This window comes from Neodiprion fabricii, chromosome 4 (assembly GCF_021155785.1).
Source record: "Neodiprion fabricii isolate iyNeoFabr1 chromosome 4, iyNeoFabr1.1, whole genome shotgun sequence".
Taxonomy (NCBI): domain Eukaryota; kingdom Metazoa; phylum Arthropoda; class Insecta; order Hymenoptera; family Diprionidae; genus Neodiprion; species Neodiprion fabricii.
This window is the reverse complement of record NC_060242.1, coordinates 19,917,006-19,936,512: the sequence shown is the minus strand read 5'-3', so window position 1 is coordinate 19,936,512 and position 19,507 is coordinate 19,917,006. Positions and strand designations below refer to the sequence as shown.

The 19,507-nt window shown below is 39.6% G+C and overlaps 1 protein-coding gene across 1 annotated transcript; it reads left to right on the top strand.

The window, feature by feature from the left end:
• Nucleotides 1-4,967: 4,967 nt before the first annotated feature.
• Nucleotides 4,968-16,215, top strand: LOC124180529 (purine nucleoside phosphorylase). Its single transcript, XM_046566170.1, has 6 exons — nucleotides 4,968-5,208; nucleotides 9,487-9,581; nucleotides 10,755-10,933; nucleotides 12,179-12,354; nucleotides 14,611-14,801; nucleotides 15,395-16,215. Exons 1-6 carry the CDS (start codon nucleotides 5,090-5,092, stop codon nucleotides 15,616-15,618), a joined length of 984 nt encoding a protein of 327 aa, XP_046422126.1. The 5' UTR covers nucleotides 4,968-5,089; the 3' UTR covers nucleotides 15,619-16,215.
• The last annotated feature ends 3,292 nt before the right edge of the window (nucleotides 16,216-19,507 follow it).

Here is a 19,507-nt window from a genome sequence, read left to right as displayed (position 1 = left end):
AATACGTTCCAGAAATACTTGTCTGTTAAAAATCAAAATTTATATAAATAAACATTCAATGAAATTTCTGTATCTCGATTATTTTTTAAATCCTCCGAAAACGTTCACGTACAAAACGATATTTGACGAAATATTTAAATGATTAAAATGCGCGATAACAAGAGGATGGAAATTCTGCAGAAACGTTCCACGCAGTGCGAGCATCTCGAGCGCTAAATCACATATAGTAGGAACCCGAAAATTCGCCGGGAATCGATGCTCCCCACTCCAGACCGTCGGCTGCGCAGAAACTCTAAAATTGAACGCGGAACGCTGGACTGGATGAGACTCAATTTCCAAATTTAAGGAATTCGATTAGAGAAGAAGCGATTCGGCGCGAGAATCAAACTTGTAAAACGAATTTCGAATCTACGAGTGGCTTGTCCGTGCCGCGTTCTTTCTACGTTTCCGATAATCGACTCATATGTGAACCGACAATTATCATTAGAGCAAAGGCCAAAGGGTCTCGATCCCACGTCGCGAGACCCCCCAAGGCTCCCTACTTGCGTCAATTAATTGCGATACACGAATGATATGACCGCCGATTTCGCAAGAGATAAACGGCCGTGTGTGCAATCTTTCTGCAGAGCATTATCGTATCGCCTGTCGTCAATTTCATCATGCGCGAAACTGTCGTGAAATGAATTTGTAAAATTTTAATTTTTTTCGTCACCCCATGGGGACTGGAGATAAGTATATTTTTAATCGCACCGCCGAGACAAATGGCACGAAAAATATTTATTGTATATACGTTTTTACCGATACGTTTGTCAGTGATCAGCAAAAGAAGACTGATTCTCGTATATTCTCAGTGAATGATTTCATTCAACCGTACTTCATCAATATTGCAGAACAAGCGTTGTATTTAAATATTCTCCTGAGTAAAGATTTGTATTTAGTTTTTGAAGTTCTACTTTAGATGCAAGTTGAACGTGTAAACATTATACTTGTTCATTTGAAATTTTTCATTTTCCAACCAGTAAACGAGAATAGTTCGATTTTTCACAACTGTCAGATGTTGGGTGTAAATTCACATTGTACTACCAAATTACAATTTTTCGATGCCGGAATACTTTTTTGCGTATAGTTTTTCAAGTTTATCTGCAATATAAGTTGAATGTGTAAAAAATTATATTCATTCAAGACTGCGTTATCGCTAGAGACGTATAACAAATTACAATACACGTGAAAAATTCGAAAATTTTGTTTTTAGACCATCGAACCAGATTAATTTAATAATTTTTCATCGTCAGGCGTTAATTCACCGGGCAACAATTCGCATCACATATACCATGAATTTTTCATTAAAGAAAAATAATTGCAGATTTTTTCCTCTCCCGCAGCTTGATCGAAATTTGCGTTTGGTCTTTTTCGTCGTGATCGATTGTTCATCCCTTCGTCTCGCGAGAGGTTCAACAGAGTTTCACGAATAGGTTGACCTATGCCAGTAGTTCCGAAGGGCACGTTCCATATGGCCCTAGAATTTCGTTATAAGCGAAGTCAGTCGGATGATGATCGAACGGCGTGTCAAGAGGCGAAGAAAAAGCTGAAAAGAATACGTGTAGAAGGCGGCTGAATGATCTTGAAAATATCAGCGTAGCATTTTCCATGCAGGAAAATATCTTGTGTCTTTAAGGTATCGCGTACGTACGACAGTGGAATGCACATATATGCATGGTAACGACACGGAACGGTGCCACTAGTATTTCATACCCCACGATGGATAAAAATCTGTAAAACCAGTCATCATCCGGACGGCGAAACGACTGACGAGAATGTTGTTCGATTCACTCGAGGCGCTTTTGCAGGATATGCAACGAGTTTCTTGCTCGCAGCTGCGATCCAAATGCGGTAGTCGCGGAATGGCAAAAAAATAATAGGTGTTAATTTCATGCCGGTGTTACAGCTCGGACGATGTTATATTCCGTGCAGTTCGGCGATAATAGCACAGCTGCTGGTGCCAATGACGCAGGAAAATCCGATATTCTCTGCCGATCGGAGATTTTTCGAAGGTTGTTCGTAGGTGCTGTAATATAACATAACGTGATGAATCAAATTTGGCATCTGATTGAAAAAATGGGTACACGTGCGCAAAAAGGGATGAAACAATTGAACAAAAATTTAAGCAAACACAGAAAACTGAAAATTATAATAATATGATCTCGCTTATCCTAGCAATTAGGTATCTCTATGGATCGCAAAATCGGTGAAATTCGATCGCTTGTAAAATCTGCAGTAAAATGTTTAAACGAAAAATAAAAAATACGTCCTCGTTATTCCGTATTTCGCGAAAGTTGGATTTTTTCACTCTGCAAATACCCAATTCAGGCTATCGCTTTATCGTTTTACTTTCACTCGGAAACGAAAATATATTTTCTCACAATATCGCGCACATTTCACTTGTCGCTTGAAACAATGTAGAGTAGTATAAATCTATCGAGTGCAAATTGCCAGCAACATGCATCGAGTTAACGTAACTCTTTCTTCGGAGGCAGAATTTTTCCACGTTACGGACTTTGAAAAGACAAAAAACGGAAGGAAAAGAAAATTCATTTTCCACGCGTTTATAAGATCGGGAAAAAAACAGTCGGATCATATTTTTATTTTTTATAAAAAAAAAAAACTTACCAGCAGCTGAATTTCACTGATTTTGAACTATATTGTAGATAAAGCTTGCAGGCATGCATAATGACGTTTGCGTTGTTGTATGAGTTTTCAATTTTCGTTTGATTGAAAAAGTGAAAGTGGGAAATAATTGTTTCTGGTTTCCCTACTCGATACAAAAGCATCATTTTTTTTCACGCAAAAATCCAACCAGTAGCGAAACGGCCCTGAACCTCGACACTCACAAAGTGGCCAATTTCCTTTTCAACCCACAATCAGTCGACTTCCGGCGAACACAAGCTCCACTGTGTTACATACCTGCAGCGTTTCGATGCGTGCAAAACAGAGTTTCGAAAAATTTAGTACTTCTGCTACGACGTTCACTTCACGTATTATCGAATCGAAAACGAGTCAGCTGAAAAATAATTTTCCAGTTGTCTATGACAGGAAAATGTCGTTAAAAAAAATTATTGCTCATCACATTTCCACCAAGCAGAGACTTCAAAAATAATCATGTCATATTTTTCCTCATTTCCGTTAACGTATGACAGCTACAACAGTTAGATGCAATTAAATTTTGCTGTTTTTAATATAGGTATATACATACAAGGCATTCTACCCCAAACCGACCTGCGTCTGATTCTCAATATCGGCGATTGAAATTAATTTTTAAGTATGGTGTAGAGTGTACAAAAAGAATTAAATAAAAATCACTTTTCACCAAGTTTTAGATTCTTCGGACCATGGGTTTAATTTTTACCGCTCTACAGGCGAAGCGAGTGATTGAAAAGTGAGGAAAAACGTATAGAATATAAATTTGTATTTTTAAAATTAATATTTAATTCGCTTTTTCTCACTTTTTAATTACTTGTTTCGCCTGCAGAGCAGTAAAAATCCAACTCGTGATGCAAAAAATCTAAAACCCGGAAATAGATGTTTTTTTTTGCTACACTCTATACTATACTTATAAAATAAAAAAAATCACTGCTGATGAGAGTCATAAGTAGGTCGGTTTGGTGCGGAATGCCTTATATACTTTATTCATTTATTCATGTATTCAAATATTTGTATATAAGTGAGTGGAATACAAACTTTGTAGATGTCACAATGTTTGTACAAAATGCGTGAAAATTTTCGTAGAATGAGTGCTTTTCAGTGATTACGTAGTATAGATCAAAGGCGAGTCAAGTTTTACTAACGGTAGTTCCTAATTAACGCTATTTCAGTACTAAATGATACCTGTAATTTCATACTAACGTCTGAAGTAAAGTTTTTACATCAGATTAGGATGATTTTGGTTCTAATTGTCTAGGATTTTCTTAACTTAGAACTGATTAGATTTTGGATACGGTCGGTCAGGTAATTTAACCAGTTATTCGAATAAGAAGATCTAAAAATAAATAAGAACGATCATATCTCGAGAAAGGATCTCGACTGATGCTTTTTGTACCTTAGAATTGACCGAACTTTTGATTTCATCAGTCGCGCGGTTTTCGAGTTATTTAAATGACAAACTCGGTACAAAAAAGGATTTAATTCATGAGCTTCACCCAAATTAACCACCCGTTTCAGACCGTTTTATCCGCTCCAACTTTGCTCCAAATGATTGAAGAAGAAAAAATATCACCAGATCATTATTTCCTGAGATCAAATTTACAAAATTCCATCAAACCGTCTCAAAGTTGTTACCACTCTTATTTCCCTTACGATGTATTTATTTTAATAACTTGAAAACCGCTGGACCGTTCGGACCCAAAATCTAATCAGTTCTAAGTGGAGAAAGGCCCCGTCAATTATGACTACGATCATTCAAATCCGTACATTCGCTCTCGAGATATCGTCGAGAAAAATTTGGTTACACACACACACGCACGCGATGATCCGAAAATGGTAGGAAGTGATTTTTCAAACCTTAAAATCGAATCCTCAATTTTCGTTGGGATCATAGTAACTTCCCCTTGTCTCTTTTTCCTTGGATAAAAAAAAAAAAAAAAACAAGGAGCGGGTAGTTAACAAATGTCGAAAAAAATGATGAGAACACTGTCGGTGTTTGGATCAAAGGATCGAAATGTCGAATGTTGAACGGAGGTGCGGTTGCGTTAAAAACAATCTGTAGGCAAGAGTGTGCGGTTGTGAAGAGTGGTATAAACAAGGCAATTGGAGCATTTACTTGCGCGGACGGGTTATCACCACGTGGCCTCTGTGTTCCCTGCATTAATCTCGGCGGTGATTGGCCGTCGGCTCCGTACCGTCGGCATTAGGAAAATAAAGCAAAACCCCCAGGCCTCGGTGAAAAATAATACGTTCCCGGGTTCGGAGCCGCGTATAAATCGAGAAGGGCGCAGTTGGCCGCTAGACATTCTACTTGTGGATTTCGCGGCGTCGCATCGACTCGTGGGAATATTTGAAAAGCTGTAAAAATTCGTCGATCGTCATCCTCCTCGCCATGTCCCGTCGTCATCTCGCCAATGGTCACGCTACCGCCACGGCCGCTGCTTCGACAGCCGACGCTATACGTCTGAAGAAACAGGAAAATGAACTCGTCGACGTCGCCGCGAACAGCGTGTGAGTTTCACCAAAGACTTTTGCAATCGATGTTTTTTCAAAACTTCTCATACGACGCGGTCGGACTCGTTGACTCTTCGCCCGCTGAGAGAAGTTTTTAGTTCCGTAACTATTTTCATTTTTTACCACTATCGAAAAATGTAGTTCCAGGTACAAAATTAAAATTAGGTATCTAACTGTTACCGGCAAGTCTAGTATCCGTTGCTATTCTTTCTCGTTAGGATCGCTGTTACTATATTTTCTTGTAACTTTTGCGAAAATTTAATGCTTGTGCAATTTTCGTAATTCCAACAATATTCAAACAGTTTTTTTTAACGATACCTGTTTCGCGGAATTTTTCTAGTTACTGTAATAAATGAAATATTTCTCAGTGCCATAAACGTGATGATCCGGTAAGTCGTCGGAGGTGTTCCTTTCTTTCTTTTTTTTTGTTTTCATTTTGACTTGAGGAAACATCGTTTGATTCGAAAATAAAATCCAGAGACCAGATTCAAATTTACTTCCTTCCTTTTCCGTTTTCCTGTTCCTTTTTTTTCTTTGGTTCAAAAATAAAATCCAACATGATCAGATTCAATCACGCTTTGTATCGCCTCATTGAATTGTTTCATGCAGTAAATGAATATGTCCAAATTCACTGACACTGTCAAAATTAGTAGATGCTGTTTAATACATTCTTGATGCTCATACTGAAAATCGATTCGTTTCGTTGAAAAATAATGGCGCAACTCGTGCGATTTTATCTTTTTTGGCATTCGGAATTTGAAACTTTTTTGAGAAAGTTTAATGAGGTTTTTTCTACGCGTCAAACGAAAAAGATCAGTTGTGATTACCGTTCTTACTTTACTGAATTTGCACGTTAAGTCAATGATATCGTGCAGCGTGTTATTGAGAAATTTTGTTTCTTTGTAACCGTACTCACAGTACGTTTAAGACTCTATCGATCAAGTAATTACGCAGTATCTCAATAATTTTTCTTCATTTTGTTAGCATGTAAGACCGAGATAAGGTTTATTGGGAAAAGTACAGGGAGCGATTAATCACGTCGTATTTTAACGAAAAGATTGTGGAATGAAATGAAGAAACGTGATACGACAAAGAGTGAAAGAAACTCAGAAAAAGCAATTCACTCAGGAATGTATTTTTTAATACATTGTCTTGTCAATTTTTCAAATCTAAATTTCGCTACGCGTACACGGTTGTAAAACTGAAATCACCTAATCGTAATTTTTATTACCATACTTCTAAATTCGTAATTTGCCGGTTTTTAATTTCAGGCGCCGTTTAAAGTGACTAGTAATCAAATCTTGCGCAAATCGGTCAAAGTTGACAAGTTTCGCGGCATGTTTTTATCTCTGATTCTTATCTCTGATCGGAATTATTACTAATGAGCAATATTATGTTTTTAGGCGTCGAGCATTGACGCATGTAATGATTAAAATCGCGCGACTTCTGATGAAATGAAGAAATATGCGCTCCGATTTGTCCATCTTCGAGAAGGTCACGAAAATTTTCTTTGCAACCTTATTATTATGATCGTTATTTTTTATCCATATGAACAACACGTCGCAATCGATATAAATATCATAATAATTCAGCACGATAAAAATACAATGATCAACAGCTTGTTTTCTGTCCGAAAAAATTCCGGATCATTCCGGATCCGAAATTCGTCCCTGTGGAAGAAACGCGGATAGAAGCTGACGCTGAGTCGTTGATATTTTCCAATTTGCACGTATTACGATATTAATCAGAGGTAACTGAAAGGCGGAAATATAATAAATTCAAGCGCAAATCTTACATATCACACTTGTAATTCGCTATTAATTACAATAGTTATCAACGCTCTGTACTCTCGCAGATATTTCTTCGCAAGGTTCAAGTTGACGGTAAATAAAAGCGAGAATTAAAGAAAACGGCAAAGAACTTGAACTTTTACGATGTTACAAACGGAACGTTTGAATTTACACAAACGTTATTTATAATTTATCAGCATGCAACTCGGAAGCTTCATGCTTTGCAAACGATAAGAGGCCATGGTTTTGTTTTTCCGAGTTTGCGGTCTTGCGGAAACGTGGTCAAGTTGCGGCGAGCCGCGACAAAGTCTATTTGAGCTTTGAACCCCGTTTGAAGGTCACGTTTCGTGACTGATTCAGATTCAGACGCATATGCAGATTGGTAGAGTTACAGATCATGACCATCGAAATGGAAATAGCTGCCACTCAACGTTATCACTGTCGTGATTCTACGGCCTCGCAAAGAAGTTCTCTTAACACTTTTCGTAAAGAAAAATGTGCGTCGATAAAAACCGACGTGTTCAAAACGCTGCAATTTTTAGTGTAAAAATTAGCTTGCCTTACTAGATTTCGACGTTGACGTATATGTATTAAAATATCTAAATACCACATATCGGAAACGAAAAAAAAAAGTAGACTCAAAAGCGCGATTGTACGTATGCAGTTCTGAACAAAAATACCCCAACACATTTTCATTTGAAAAAATTTCATCTCTTACAGTAACTAGAAAAATTGTGTAAGACAGGTATCGTTAAAAAAACTGTTTGAACATTGTTGGAATTACGAAAAACGAGACACGCGTAAACATTTTGCGCTATTGTCGATCCTTTTTTGGTAATTGCAACGCAAAATCAGTTTGTTCGGTTTACTCTACTCTTTTAGTTAAACAAGGCTTTAACGTCAATTTATTGTTGCACAAGCATTAAATTATCGCAAGAGTTGCAAGAAAATATACTAACAGTGATGATAATGAGAAAGAATAGTAACGGATACTAGACTTTTCGGTAACAGCTAGAAAACTAATTTTCATTTTCTACCTGGAACTGTATATTTCGATTGTGGTAAAAAATGAAAGGAATTAAGGACTGAGCGGTAATCGTAACTAAAAATTTCTCCCAGTGTAGCCTTTTTTTTTTTATTATGCTTGGACTTAGATATTTTGAGATACATACGTGAACGTCGCAGTCGAGCAGAATACCGTTTTAAAAAATTTCGAAACTGTGTGTAACGAGTTTTCGGAGCGCATGAATAAAAGTCCCCGAAGTCAAAGTTAGCTACTCTGTATTACGTATACCGTGGTTATACGAAAGCACAGAGCTTGCAATGCCAACAGGACTTGATTCTGGTTCGAAACAACAATTTCCCCAACTTTCCGTTAATAAACAAAGCGCGGAGCAAAGCAAAGCGCAGCGAATATCTGCATTTCGCGGATAACTAGACAAACCATGCTTCATATCCTGCCCCGCGCGTTGTTACGCGCATACCCGTGAATTATTATGGTTCACGGCAATGCACGCGCGATGAACAAAAGTTGACGTGTGCATGCGGCGTTAGAAACGGGTGCCTCAACGGAATTCTATCTCACCCCCGATTCGCGCTGCACCCTCGTAGTACAACTAATTTGTAATATTCGAACTTTCCCGCGCCCGGAACACAGCGTTACCTCGTTTGAGTACCCAATTAGTAAAGTTAATGGTTTATTACGAAATTACCTCCAAGTTATATCTGCTGAATTCAACCCCCTCCCCCCCTTTCCAGCCCCCTCGTCGTTGATAGGACGAATGCCGTCCTTCTATTTCAAGGCTAACCAAACCGAGACTCGACGACCCTTCGCGTTGTCACTGCAGTGTCGTGGGTACCATCAATGCTGTCGTGAAATGACTTATCGTAGCGCCATTTTTTTTCCGCTCTTGGAAACTAATCTTGATAAGATCGATGACGGATCGGTCGGTAATTGATTCAACTGTCTGTAAAATCGCGATGCATTTTCAGAGCGAAATCGGCGAAACGTAAGTTGGAAGAAGAGAAAAAGATTTTTTTTAATCTGTAGTGCAGTGTCATTTGATAGCCAACAGTGGTGAACGGTTATGAAACAACATTGTTATCGTCTGATTGAAATGAGAAAAGGTTTTATGATCAGAACGTTCAAGATTGTTAAACTGTACTTGTTTTTATTTGCTTTTCACCGGTCTTTAAAGTCGTATACGTTGACTATACATTTGAAAGCTGCGAATATCTCGTTGTAAATAAGAAATTATGGCAAACCGGAAATACAAATACAAGCTACGAAACTAATTTTCATTTTGTACCGAGAACTAAATTTTTCGATTGTGGTAAAAAATGAATATAGTTAAGAACTGAGCGGTAACCGGAACTAAAAATTTCTCCCAGTCTACGCACTGATTTTTTTCCAACGGTATGCCTATAACTGGGAATAAAATTTAGAGAGTAGCAAAAATTACGAAGCTTCCTTTCTCTGTTTCAGGTACACCTTCGAGGCTCTCGAAGAGTCCGCGAATTATCTTTTGGAGCGGACATCAATAAGGCCGAAAATCGCTGTGATCTGCGGTTCGGGAATGGGTAAGAAACGGACTCGAAACGCGATGCAAAATTCGGTGTCTTCGGCCCGCGGGAACTTTCGGGAATAATCGGGGGCTGCGAAGCCGGTTTGACGACCGTTGTAAATCCCCGAGCGCCGTGCCGATTCGATGCTTTCGGGGTTTCACTGTTATTGGATTATCAACATTACGACACGATCTCCGGGGCATCCGTCCGTAATTAATTGCGGCTCGGGTGCCTCTTTAATCGGCTGTTTCCAACGTCTAAATAATTAAACTTTCAATCCAATGAATTTTCTCATTCAGAGACGAACCCATTTCTCGCTCGATTCGGAGACCCGTAAAACAGCTCTCGGAGGAAAGCTTCCGCCGTCGCCGCAGCTCTAATCTGAATACTCTCGCTCAAAATTCACCCAATTCAAATAAACCCCATTCAGAATCGTTCATGAACCGTTTTAACCCACCCTGAATAAGCGAAACGAAGCATTATCAATCTCAGACGAATACGTAATGTACATTTGAATACGCGGCTTTCTATTTACGCGGTAATATTGACCCCGGATGTTACACGGACGATGAATCGAGACGACGAATAAATGTTTTGAGGTTGATCGACTGAATCGAGATAATTTTGTAATTGGTAAAATAATGGATAGTCGCGCGTTCGGTTCGCGTTATACCCATGGAGCTTATAAGTAAAAGCTCGTTTCATCGAAAGCACTGTTTCGAATCACTCTCTGAATCGGATTTTGCACTTTTTTAGCAACCGATTGAACATTGATCTTTTTCTATGTATACATATATCGGTGCAATATTTAGCGAATAAACTACTCAACGATGATAAAAAAAAGGAAAGCTTTAGTTGGATTGCAAAAACTAATCTGCTGAATAAAATGATCCGTCTTAAACAAAAATCGAACGAATCTAAGAGCAAATTTTGTTACTGTTTTCAAGCCATTGACAACGAAAGGTTGGTATTTTTTATTCGCATAGTTTCAAAAAAAAAAAAATACCGTACCTTACGAACATATCAATCCGACGATCGTACGAAACGTGCGATTGTTTGGTAGTAAAAAATTGGATAACGAGTAGAGAGAAGTTGTCCCGAGTATGGAGAAATTCAGATTTTCTTCGCTATTGCGTTTTTCTAAAGTTGTACGAATAAAGACATTCGGAATTTTGAATTGTGTGACAGGTTCATTGGCCGATGCACTCACCGATAAAGTTTGCTTTGCCTACGAGTCGATTCCACATTTTCCCGTGTCAACTGTCCCCGGTCACATGGGTCAGCTCGTCTTCGGATTCCTCAAAGGTGTTCCGATAATGTGCATGCAGGGGAGGTTTCACTACTACGAGGGATATCCACTTTGGAAGGTGAAGTACTTAACCATCTGAAACATCAAATTTTTAACTCTGATTAAGCGTTCTTCAGAAAAAAAAAATCAGAGAACTACGATGAGTTAATTAATTTCAACAGAACCAGGCATTTGTTTTCAGAATAATTCAATGTGCCTCTCAGGGAATAATTTCGGAACGAGTAAATAATTAACAATCAATACGCGAACGTAGTGACTGGTGTTGTTTTTCGTTTTCTTCTTTTCATTGACAAGTTAGTGCCATTCCGATTTATTGATATACCTACTGTAGTCAGATGTTTTCACGGATATATGTACAAGTATACGTAATATTCAGAACATGTGTCATGAAACAGTGTAAATTGGACAAATTTAAGAGATCGTAAAACATAAATCGTTCGTCAAATTTACACAGTCGGAGAGAGAAAGAGAGCAATTTCAATTCGCTGCGATTAGCTTCGACGTTTGGTTTTAAAATGCAGTGTTTATGAATGAATCTTCGTATAAGCGATAAGAAATACGCTTCAATTGTTACTCTCTAAATTGTCAGTCGGGCGCTAAATTTCCGTTTTCGTCTTCTCTGATTCTTTTTCGCCGATCCTAAACCACGCTTACCTTTGGCAATAATTGTTCTCCCATCCGCGGAGGCAAAAACCTTCAGACATAATAACGATCACGAGAGTAATGAATGTAAATGAAAATGATTAAGATTCTCGGGCTCCCCTTTAAAATTAGCATGAACAAGCAGCGGTTCTGCGATTCATAGGCGTCGGTTGATTTACAAAAAATGCCCCATACATGTTTCACGATATCAAATTCAAATTATTCATAGATAGACCGAGGGTTAGAAAATTACGCCAGGTTATCAATAGTTGCATAGATTGGAATAAAGCTAAATAAGCTTGGAAAAAAAAAGAACCGACAAAAAACAAACCATCAACGATTACGAATGGGAAAGAAAAAAAAAAAAAAAAAAATTCGAACGCAAGTCAGGTAGAATAAAGTCGGTGAGTGTTTGATCGAATTTATTTCATTTCTCGAAGAGAGTTCCGTTTGTACAAATATTCTTCGTAAAGCTAATTGGAAAGAAATTGTTTCTTGATTAGAAGAAACGATGAAATAAATTTTTCTATCGATCGAATAAATTTACCCTCGTTAATGAGCTTACATTACCGGAGAAATTCTGTTTATATTTTCTTTTTCTCACGGAACCACCAAAAGGTATAGCCTGTAATAATGATGAATTTTGTGTGCGTTTCGACAGTGCTCGATGCCCGTTCGCGTGATGAAACTGGTAGGAGCGAGCCATCTGATAGCGACGAACGCTGCGGGAGGTCTGAATCCGAATTACAAAATTGGGGACATCATGATGATGCGTGATCACGTAAACATGATGGGTTTCGCGGGAAACAACCCCCTGCAGGGACCGAACGACGACAGGTGAGTGAAAGGGTTGGAGGGTTGCGGGGAGGGGGATTTTCTTTGGGAACTCGACGTAGCGCTGCAATGGGACGCGGATGAAAATATCGCAGTTTCGAAATCCCCGGTATTTTTGTGAGATTAGCGTGTGTGAGTTGTAAACGCGAGGAATGAACCCTTAAAGCCGTAGATTCAAGCGGAGGTCAAAAAGTGAGACGAAGGAAAATCAACCCCCGAATCTCTCGATTCGATCAGGAATTACGCGACGTTTTTCGCGTGATAAATTTTCATTTCTATCCACTCTTTTGTTTTGTTAATCAAGAAGCGTAGGATTCAGATATTAATAATATCAGGAAGTCCTTGGCATTCAGATTTTTTCTTTTCGAAATACACGATGTTGAAACTCAGTTCGGTATTGAAAATTTCACAATTTTTATGTCAGAGTCGTAACTAGTGACTCCAGAAACCGTAAAATTTAGACTTTCACGGAATTTCCCTCCGCCATATTGAATATCACGCGTGGGTAAACTTGGTGATTATTGATCTTAAAACGCTTGAAAACTATAACCTAACGATAATTGTCCCGTCTCGAAGAGGATGATGTTAGCTGATCGATCGATCAGCACTGTCTAATTGGTTTGTCAGTTGATCGATTGATTCGAAAGACAATCGTCAGTAGTCCACGACTGTTAATTGCGCAGCCCTAATTTTAGCACTCGAAAGTTAGACAGCGTTTTCCAACTTCCTAACTCTCGCAAGAAGTTACGGAGAGTCTGTAAATTGAAAATGGTAAAGCAGTCGAGCGTTATGAGACGGTCGGGTCTGAGATTCCTCGGGGTTTTCGGGGGTATGAGAAGGGACGAATTGGTGCAGCCCCGAGGCAGCTAAGAGGCTAGGGAAAATAAGAATTAATTTGTCTTATTGGAATATCCCCTGAATCGAATTGATGAACTATTTGCAGAGCGGCATAAAGAACCTGATTGGCGTATTTGCTCAGAAAACTCTTTTCTCCGGGTCGCTCCCACTTCGGCCTCTCTCGGTATCCCGGATCCTCCTTCCCCGTCCTTCGTTAGCCCTCCTCTCCTCTTTTCTTGCACAGTTTTCTCAACCCGGGATGAACAAGAATTCGCCCCGGAGTCTCTCCACTTTATATCACCCCACACTTTTGTCACTCGGCAAGAGATAATAATGGACCACCCTCTTCTCTTCGTGCCGCCGACGCAACGCTGGGAATTAGTTCCACCGCTAACCTCACCTAGGCAGATTGGCTAAACTGTTGCTTGAGGGTAAATGGGACCCACGGTCTCGATCTGAAGTAAGGAAAATATCACGAAACAACTTCTTCGACGTGTAAAAGAAATGAACGTGAGCGGGGTCGACTCACACAAACCCGCGTATCGAGAATATGAGGAGAGGATAGTTATTGAAGATCCGATCAGCGTTCAAAATGAGCCCAAAAATGTTAGAATCGGAATAAAAAACAACAGCAAAGTTTGATCGCTCTGAATCTTGTAATTGTAAAACCTTTTCTCAAATTACCGATATCTTATCTTATGTTATTAGAATTTGCTCGGCATCGTTTCAATTACACAGCACATAAATCGTTGTAAAAACACAATTCGAGGTTCCATATCACGTATTTCAATCCCCCCTTTCCAAAAAACCCATTATACACCGAATCCCTGATATTTCATTCGGGGATGGGCATCAAGTACCCTTGAATTGTTCTATCCAGCATCAGTTTTACCCTGGCTACCCTTTCTTCTGGGCAATTAGTATTGGTCCTCGCCCCTTGGCAATCTGACTGTATAATGCAATAACTGGTACTGAAAAATTCATCCGATCCTTGAACCAATTCCAACGTAGACGACGAGCCAGTGTTTTCGATACCCGAAACGGAGATGGACCGAAAATTCATTGTACTACTGCAATGTAATATCGCCTCTAATTGATTCCCGGTTTGACTAATGATGATAATATCTAGTCATTAGTTTCATCATTCGAACGCATGCGTTAATTCCTGCACAGTGATTACGATCTGATTAATCGAAACTATTTACGGCGGATGAATGCCTTGACAAATGTCGATCCAAAATGGAATCGAATAATTGAGGATAATCTTGACTAAGTGCCGGGGGTCCGGGTTGAGTATCGATAAGTAGCGTGAATGAGGGGTGGAGGCACTATGCCGCCGGAGAGTTCACTCCTAAAGCGCGTTAAGTGGGCTGTAAATCTTGGACCCATCTAAATCGTTGCCTCCGATGTTGTTGGCTTCAGGTTCGGCCCTCGTTTCCCGCCGATGAACAGGGCCTACAACTTGAAGCTACTCGAAGCTGGGCAAAACATCGCCGAGCAGATGGGGATATCCGACATCGTCCATAAGGGAGTCTACACGTGCCTTGGTGGACCGAACTTTGAGACCGTTGCTGAGCTTAAGATGCTAAGGATGGTCGGCGTCGACGCAGTCGGTGAGTTTTCGACACTCTCGGCCCCGAGAACTTGCCATGGTTGATCGATCTGCGTTTAACCGAGGCGTTTATCAAGTCAGGCTTACACCTCGGCTAGCAATCGAGAACAAGTCGTTTCTAACTCACTCGAACTTCTCTAAAAGTCACCGAGTGACGTGAGAGTTTGTTTTTCTTCAACTTATTCGGAGTCTCGAACGGGTTCCTCGATGATCCTCGATCTCGCGTTTAACTCGCGTTTAACGGAGCATCTTTGAAAGCTCTTCCTTTTGGATGAGTAAATACTTGAAGTAATTTTTAGGGCCGTGTTCGTTCGAGTCACGCAAAGCTAAGATATCAAGCCTAGTTATTCGATCACTTGAATCGTTTGAATTGATCCAAAGTTCTGCTTGGGTTTCGATTGATTTTTTTGATGATCACGAAGCCATTCAAAGTCCACGAACCATTTCGAACTATCTAAAACGTCCTAAAGTCTCTTGAAACGAATTTGTCATTTGAAATCACGAAAGAACTATTGAAAATGTTTTCAGTATCAGTGTTTGGATTATTGGCGTGATGACAGATTTTTAATTTTTATTTTTTATTGTACCTTTCAGGCATGTCGACGGTTCACGAGGTCATAATGGCCCGGCACTGCGACATGACGGTCTTCGCCTTCAGTCTGATAACGAACAAATCGCCAACGGACTACGAGGAGAACCACGAGGCGAATCACGAGGAGGTGATAGACGTTGGAAAGTCGCGTCAACCGCTCCTCCAGGAATTCGTCTCGCGGATGGTTGTCCACGTGGCGAAGGAGTTCGACTTGGATGGCAAATGAGTCCTGCAGGCCATCCTCCCAATTTCCTCATGCTCATCCGTTCGGTGCCAAGGGACCGCCGATATCCAGGGTTAATTCTTCCGAGTGTGACATCTCAGACGCCGGAAGCACCCTCATCTGGAAAATTTTGCAGGGATGGATATTGGCGGAAAATTTAACTCTTCCCCCGGGATACTGTTTTTAGCCACTTGATCCAGGCGAATTTACACGTTGTGTCGTCAAGTTTCGAGAAGCAGCTTGCAAATTTGTCATGATTTTCGTTATTAGAAAACACCGAAAGGAAAAATACTCAAAGGTTTTTATCAACGATTGCAGAATCTTTAAAAGTCTATCATGTATTTTCTCTCATTGTTGCAGTTTCATACTAAAGTTCGAGAAAAATACTTTACCCGCAGTTGTTTGATTTTTACGTTGTTTTTATTTTGTATACTGTATTTTTTACTCTTTCTATTTATTAGGTATTTATTCATTGATATAATTAAGTAGATGTAATCTTAAATAACTGTGTTGCTATATTGTATCAAGCTTCAACTCGAAGGAAGAAGAAATAAAATGAACGAAATATCAATGCGGAAGAAAAATCGCAGATAATTGAAATCCCGTTCGAAGTTAATCCTCTTGACCTGGTTTTCCCGATCTACTATAATAACATCGTCAACGTCCCAAACACTTGTAGCCATTATAGCCCGAGGAAGTCTCACGATTCTAGAGTTCCTGTGCAATACACTATTTCGTTTCCATCCATTCCTCTTATATTTTCTTCCGACAATATTGTTTCACACTTATTTTTTACCCCCTGATATGAAAACCAATCCGCTTTGCAGGTCGTGATAATATTTTTTTTTAATTCCAATTTCTTGTATATACGTATAGGTATAGTAGTTCAAAGATATTGATTGTACAGATAGAAATGTAACAGCATTAGGAGTACGTATATACATGATGTATGTGCGCGAAAATATATACAGTTATACATGCATGTACAACTCACGTGGGTTACTCTTATCGCTTGTAATCTTCTTTAATTCATATCTTAAACCAAAAAAAAAAAAAAAAAATAGAGAGGGAAAGTGAGAGTTAGACAGAGAAAAAAAATAGAAAACATGCTTGCCGTTTTCCCGCTGTATTTTAAAGGATGCGGATCGCAGGTGATGGAGCACAAGCGGATTATTCCCTCGCCGACTCATTTGTTAATTACGCCTGACGGTAAATGAGCGTTGCTCGTTTTATGACCAGTTTACCACCCTCTCGTGTTATAATCTTTTTATATATTACGTATATGGGGTATTCCGCGCCAACTCAATAAACGATTGACCATCAAATTTTTCAATTTCGTGAAGAATTTTTTCTATCTTAATACGACGCCTGAACATCTTCCAAAGAAATTTTCATTTTGAATGATCGTTGTTCGAAAGTATTTTTATAAAATACTTTCAACTGTTTATAAATGTTGAACGAAAAATTTGATCACAGAACTTAAAAAATTGAAATTGCTATCAATGAAATGCATTTTGTTACTAAAAATACTTGAATAATTTTATTTGACAGCGTTTTTGTACGGCGTGTGATCGAATATTGGATCGTAAATTATTAAAAAGCCGAATGTCAATTAAATCCTTGAGGGTATACTTGAGGGGATATTGTGCTGCTAATTGGAATTTTCCTGGAATTGAATAGTACATCTCTATAATTCGGGGAACTAGCGATTGATTAAGCCCAAAATAATTTATACATGTATATGCAAGTTTGTGTTCCGTTTCCGGAAGAAATGAATCACGAATTCCCGTTCTCAGGTTCAAACTTAACCCGAAGCGTCTATTCAGCAGTAATTAAGCTTGGGCTCCAGAGACTATAAGAACACATAATAAAATTACACAACGGCGCGCTCTGAGTAGCGAAGTTTGCATTTTTTTCTTATAATGGATCGGAGCGTCGATCTTGAGCAAAGAGAGAAAAATAAATAGAGAAAGAATAAAAAAAGGAAAAGACGAAAAAAGAGAGAAATTTCTAGATTGCAGCTGACAATGAGCAGGCAACGGCGAATAAAGTATATAGGAAGAAAAATTACGTTATATCCGCATCACTTTAACCCGTAAGACTGCCGGCTTTATGTACACGATCGATCATTTCTGGCTGTCACACTTGACGAGCCATTACTCAAAATTTTATCCTGCAGCCTGTTACTCCTAATAATAATATTATTCTTTCACGGTTCATTACGCCGAGCATGTACAGCGTTTTTTCTTTTATTACTTTATTTTTCCGCTCTCCGCTCTTAACTCGTTTTTTCCTTACCGCAGGCAACCGGACTGTCCATAAGTATATCTTGTCGCATATCAACAGGAGCATCGCCGGTTCAAGGGTATTGCTGCCACACTACACAAACCAACTTGGGAATTGTATTTTGGATTTTTCCAGGATTACGTTCCTGGGAGATTTGTCGGAGTGTCAGTGAAGGGAGAAAGTCGTATTTTATACATTCGTTCGGTTTAGAATTTCACAAAATCCGCTCTAATTTTGGAAAATCATAGTCTTTGCCACTCTGCTTGTGTAGTATTTGAGAAAAGTGGTAAAAAAAAATTGATGCGAAAAGTAAAAAAGCACAGTGAAACACGGTAGCCAGATATCAGTAGCGTATAGTATAACCTCAAAGTATAGAGTGAAAATTTGACATAAGTACACTCGATCTTTTCATTAATTTTCTGAATTTCTTTCAGCGAGGACACTGAAGTACAATTGTAAACAATCCACTTTCCCGAAGTTTGAAACGATTATTTCGTATCTCTATAAAAGAGAAGTAAACTGTAAAATAAGAGTTGCGCAGCTTGAAGTTAGCCCCAGGTGCCGTAATCGCTAGTTCAGTGGCACTTTCGAACACATTGCAAAAAGGTCGATAGCCGTATTTCGGATTTTTTTCAGGACAGCTGCCTTCACGACAAACTTCCGTATCGTATAAATCAGAAAATCGTATTACAAACTCTTCTTATTTCTGATCAATAATAAATTGATTTAAAATTTTGTTAAGTCGTAACCCGTCATCTTGCTTAATCGTTAATCGAGAATCTGATGTATGTAAGTATACCAATCGCTTCATCGAATTTTCCGAACTCCTTGGCCGAATACTAATTGCAAATGATATAATTTCGCAAAGTTTGGAACGATCTCGTTTCTCCGTGCATTAGAAACCTGTAAACTACGAATCACACGTCTTGATTAAATCCGTGACTGTGAGCAGTCGCATTCCTATCACCTCCGGTGTAAAAACCCTGGTGTGGAATTTTGGGGGCGGGAAGTTCGAAAAAGCCGTTAGGTCGAGTCGATAGCGAGCGGCAAAGGAGGGGGGACGTCGAAAGGAGGAAGGTGTCGAGGGGGAGGGGGGTGCGAGAGAGACAGCGCGGCGCAACAAGTGCGGATACGATCCGCGAGGGTCGCTGGCGTCGAGGGTCGCCGGTATTCGGCGTCGGGTTCACCGGCGGGTAACGAGCGATTCGAACGCCGGTAGCTCGTGCCGCCCTCGAGATTCCGGCTCAGTCTGGCGCTGATCGCGTCGGTGAAACGTGTTCGGTTGTCATTCGTTTGGGCGACGATTTTGCGTCGCGGTTACTTTAAACGCGTTGAGCGATGCTCGAGTGGAATTCTCCCGTGTAGTGAGTAAACCGGCCTCTCAGAATCGCCCGAACTCGTCCGAGGCGTGTTGTAAACTGGGATTAGAAACGGATCGGCGCGGCCGAGTGGCAAGTGGTAAACAACGCGAAGTCGGCGACGAGTGAAAGTCGGCGATTAACAGCGCCGAGTGTGTTTATTTTATTTTTTTCTTGTGAAAAAGGTCTGTGAGTGTGTGTGTGTGCAAGTTCGTGAAGTGCTTCGGACGGTGTGTGCGAAATTTAAA

Excerpts from the sequence above, each read along its gene's own strand:
- LOC124180529 (XM_046566170.1), top strand. The coding sequence starts at position 5,090 with ATGTCCCGTCGTCATCTCGCCAATGGTCACGCTACCGCCACGGCCGCT. Across the intron at positions 9,582-10,754 it reads GATCTGCGGTTCGGGAATGG|GTTCATTGGCCGATGCACTC; the intron begins GTAAGAAACGGA and ends ATTGTGTGACAG. Across the intron at positions 10,934-12,178 it reads AGGGATATCCACTTTGGAAG|TGCTCGATGCCCGTTCGCGT; the intron begins GTGAAGTACTTA and ends GCGTTTCGACAG.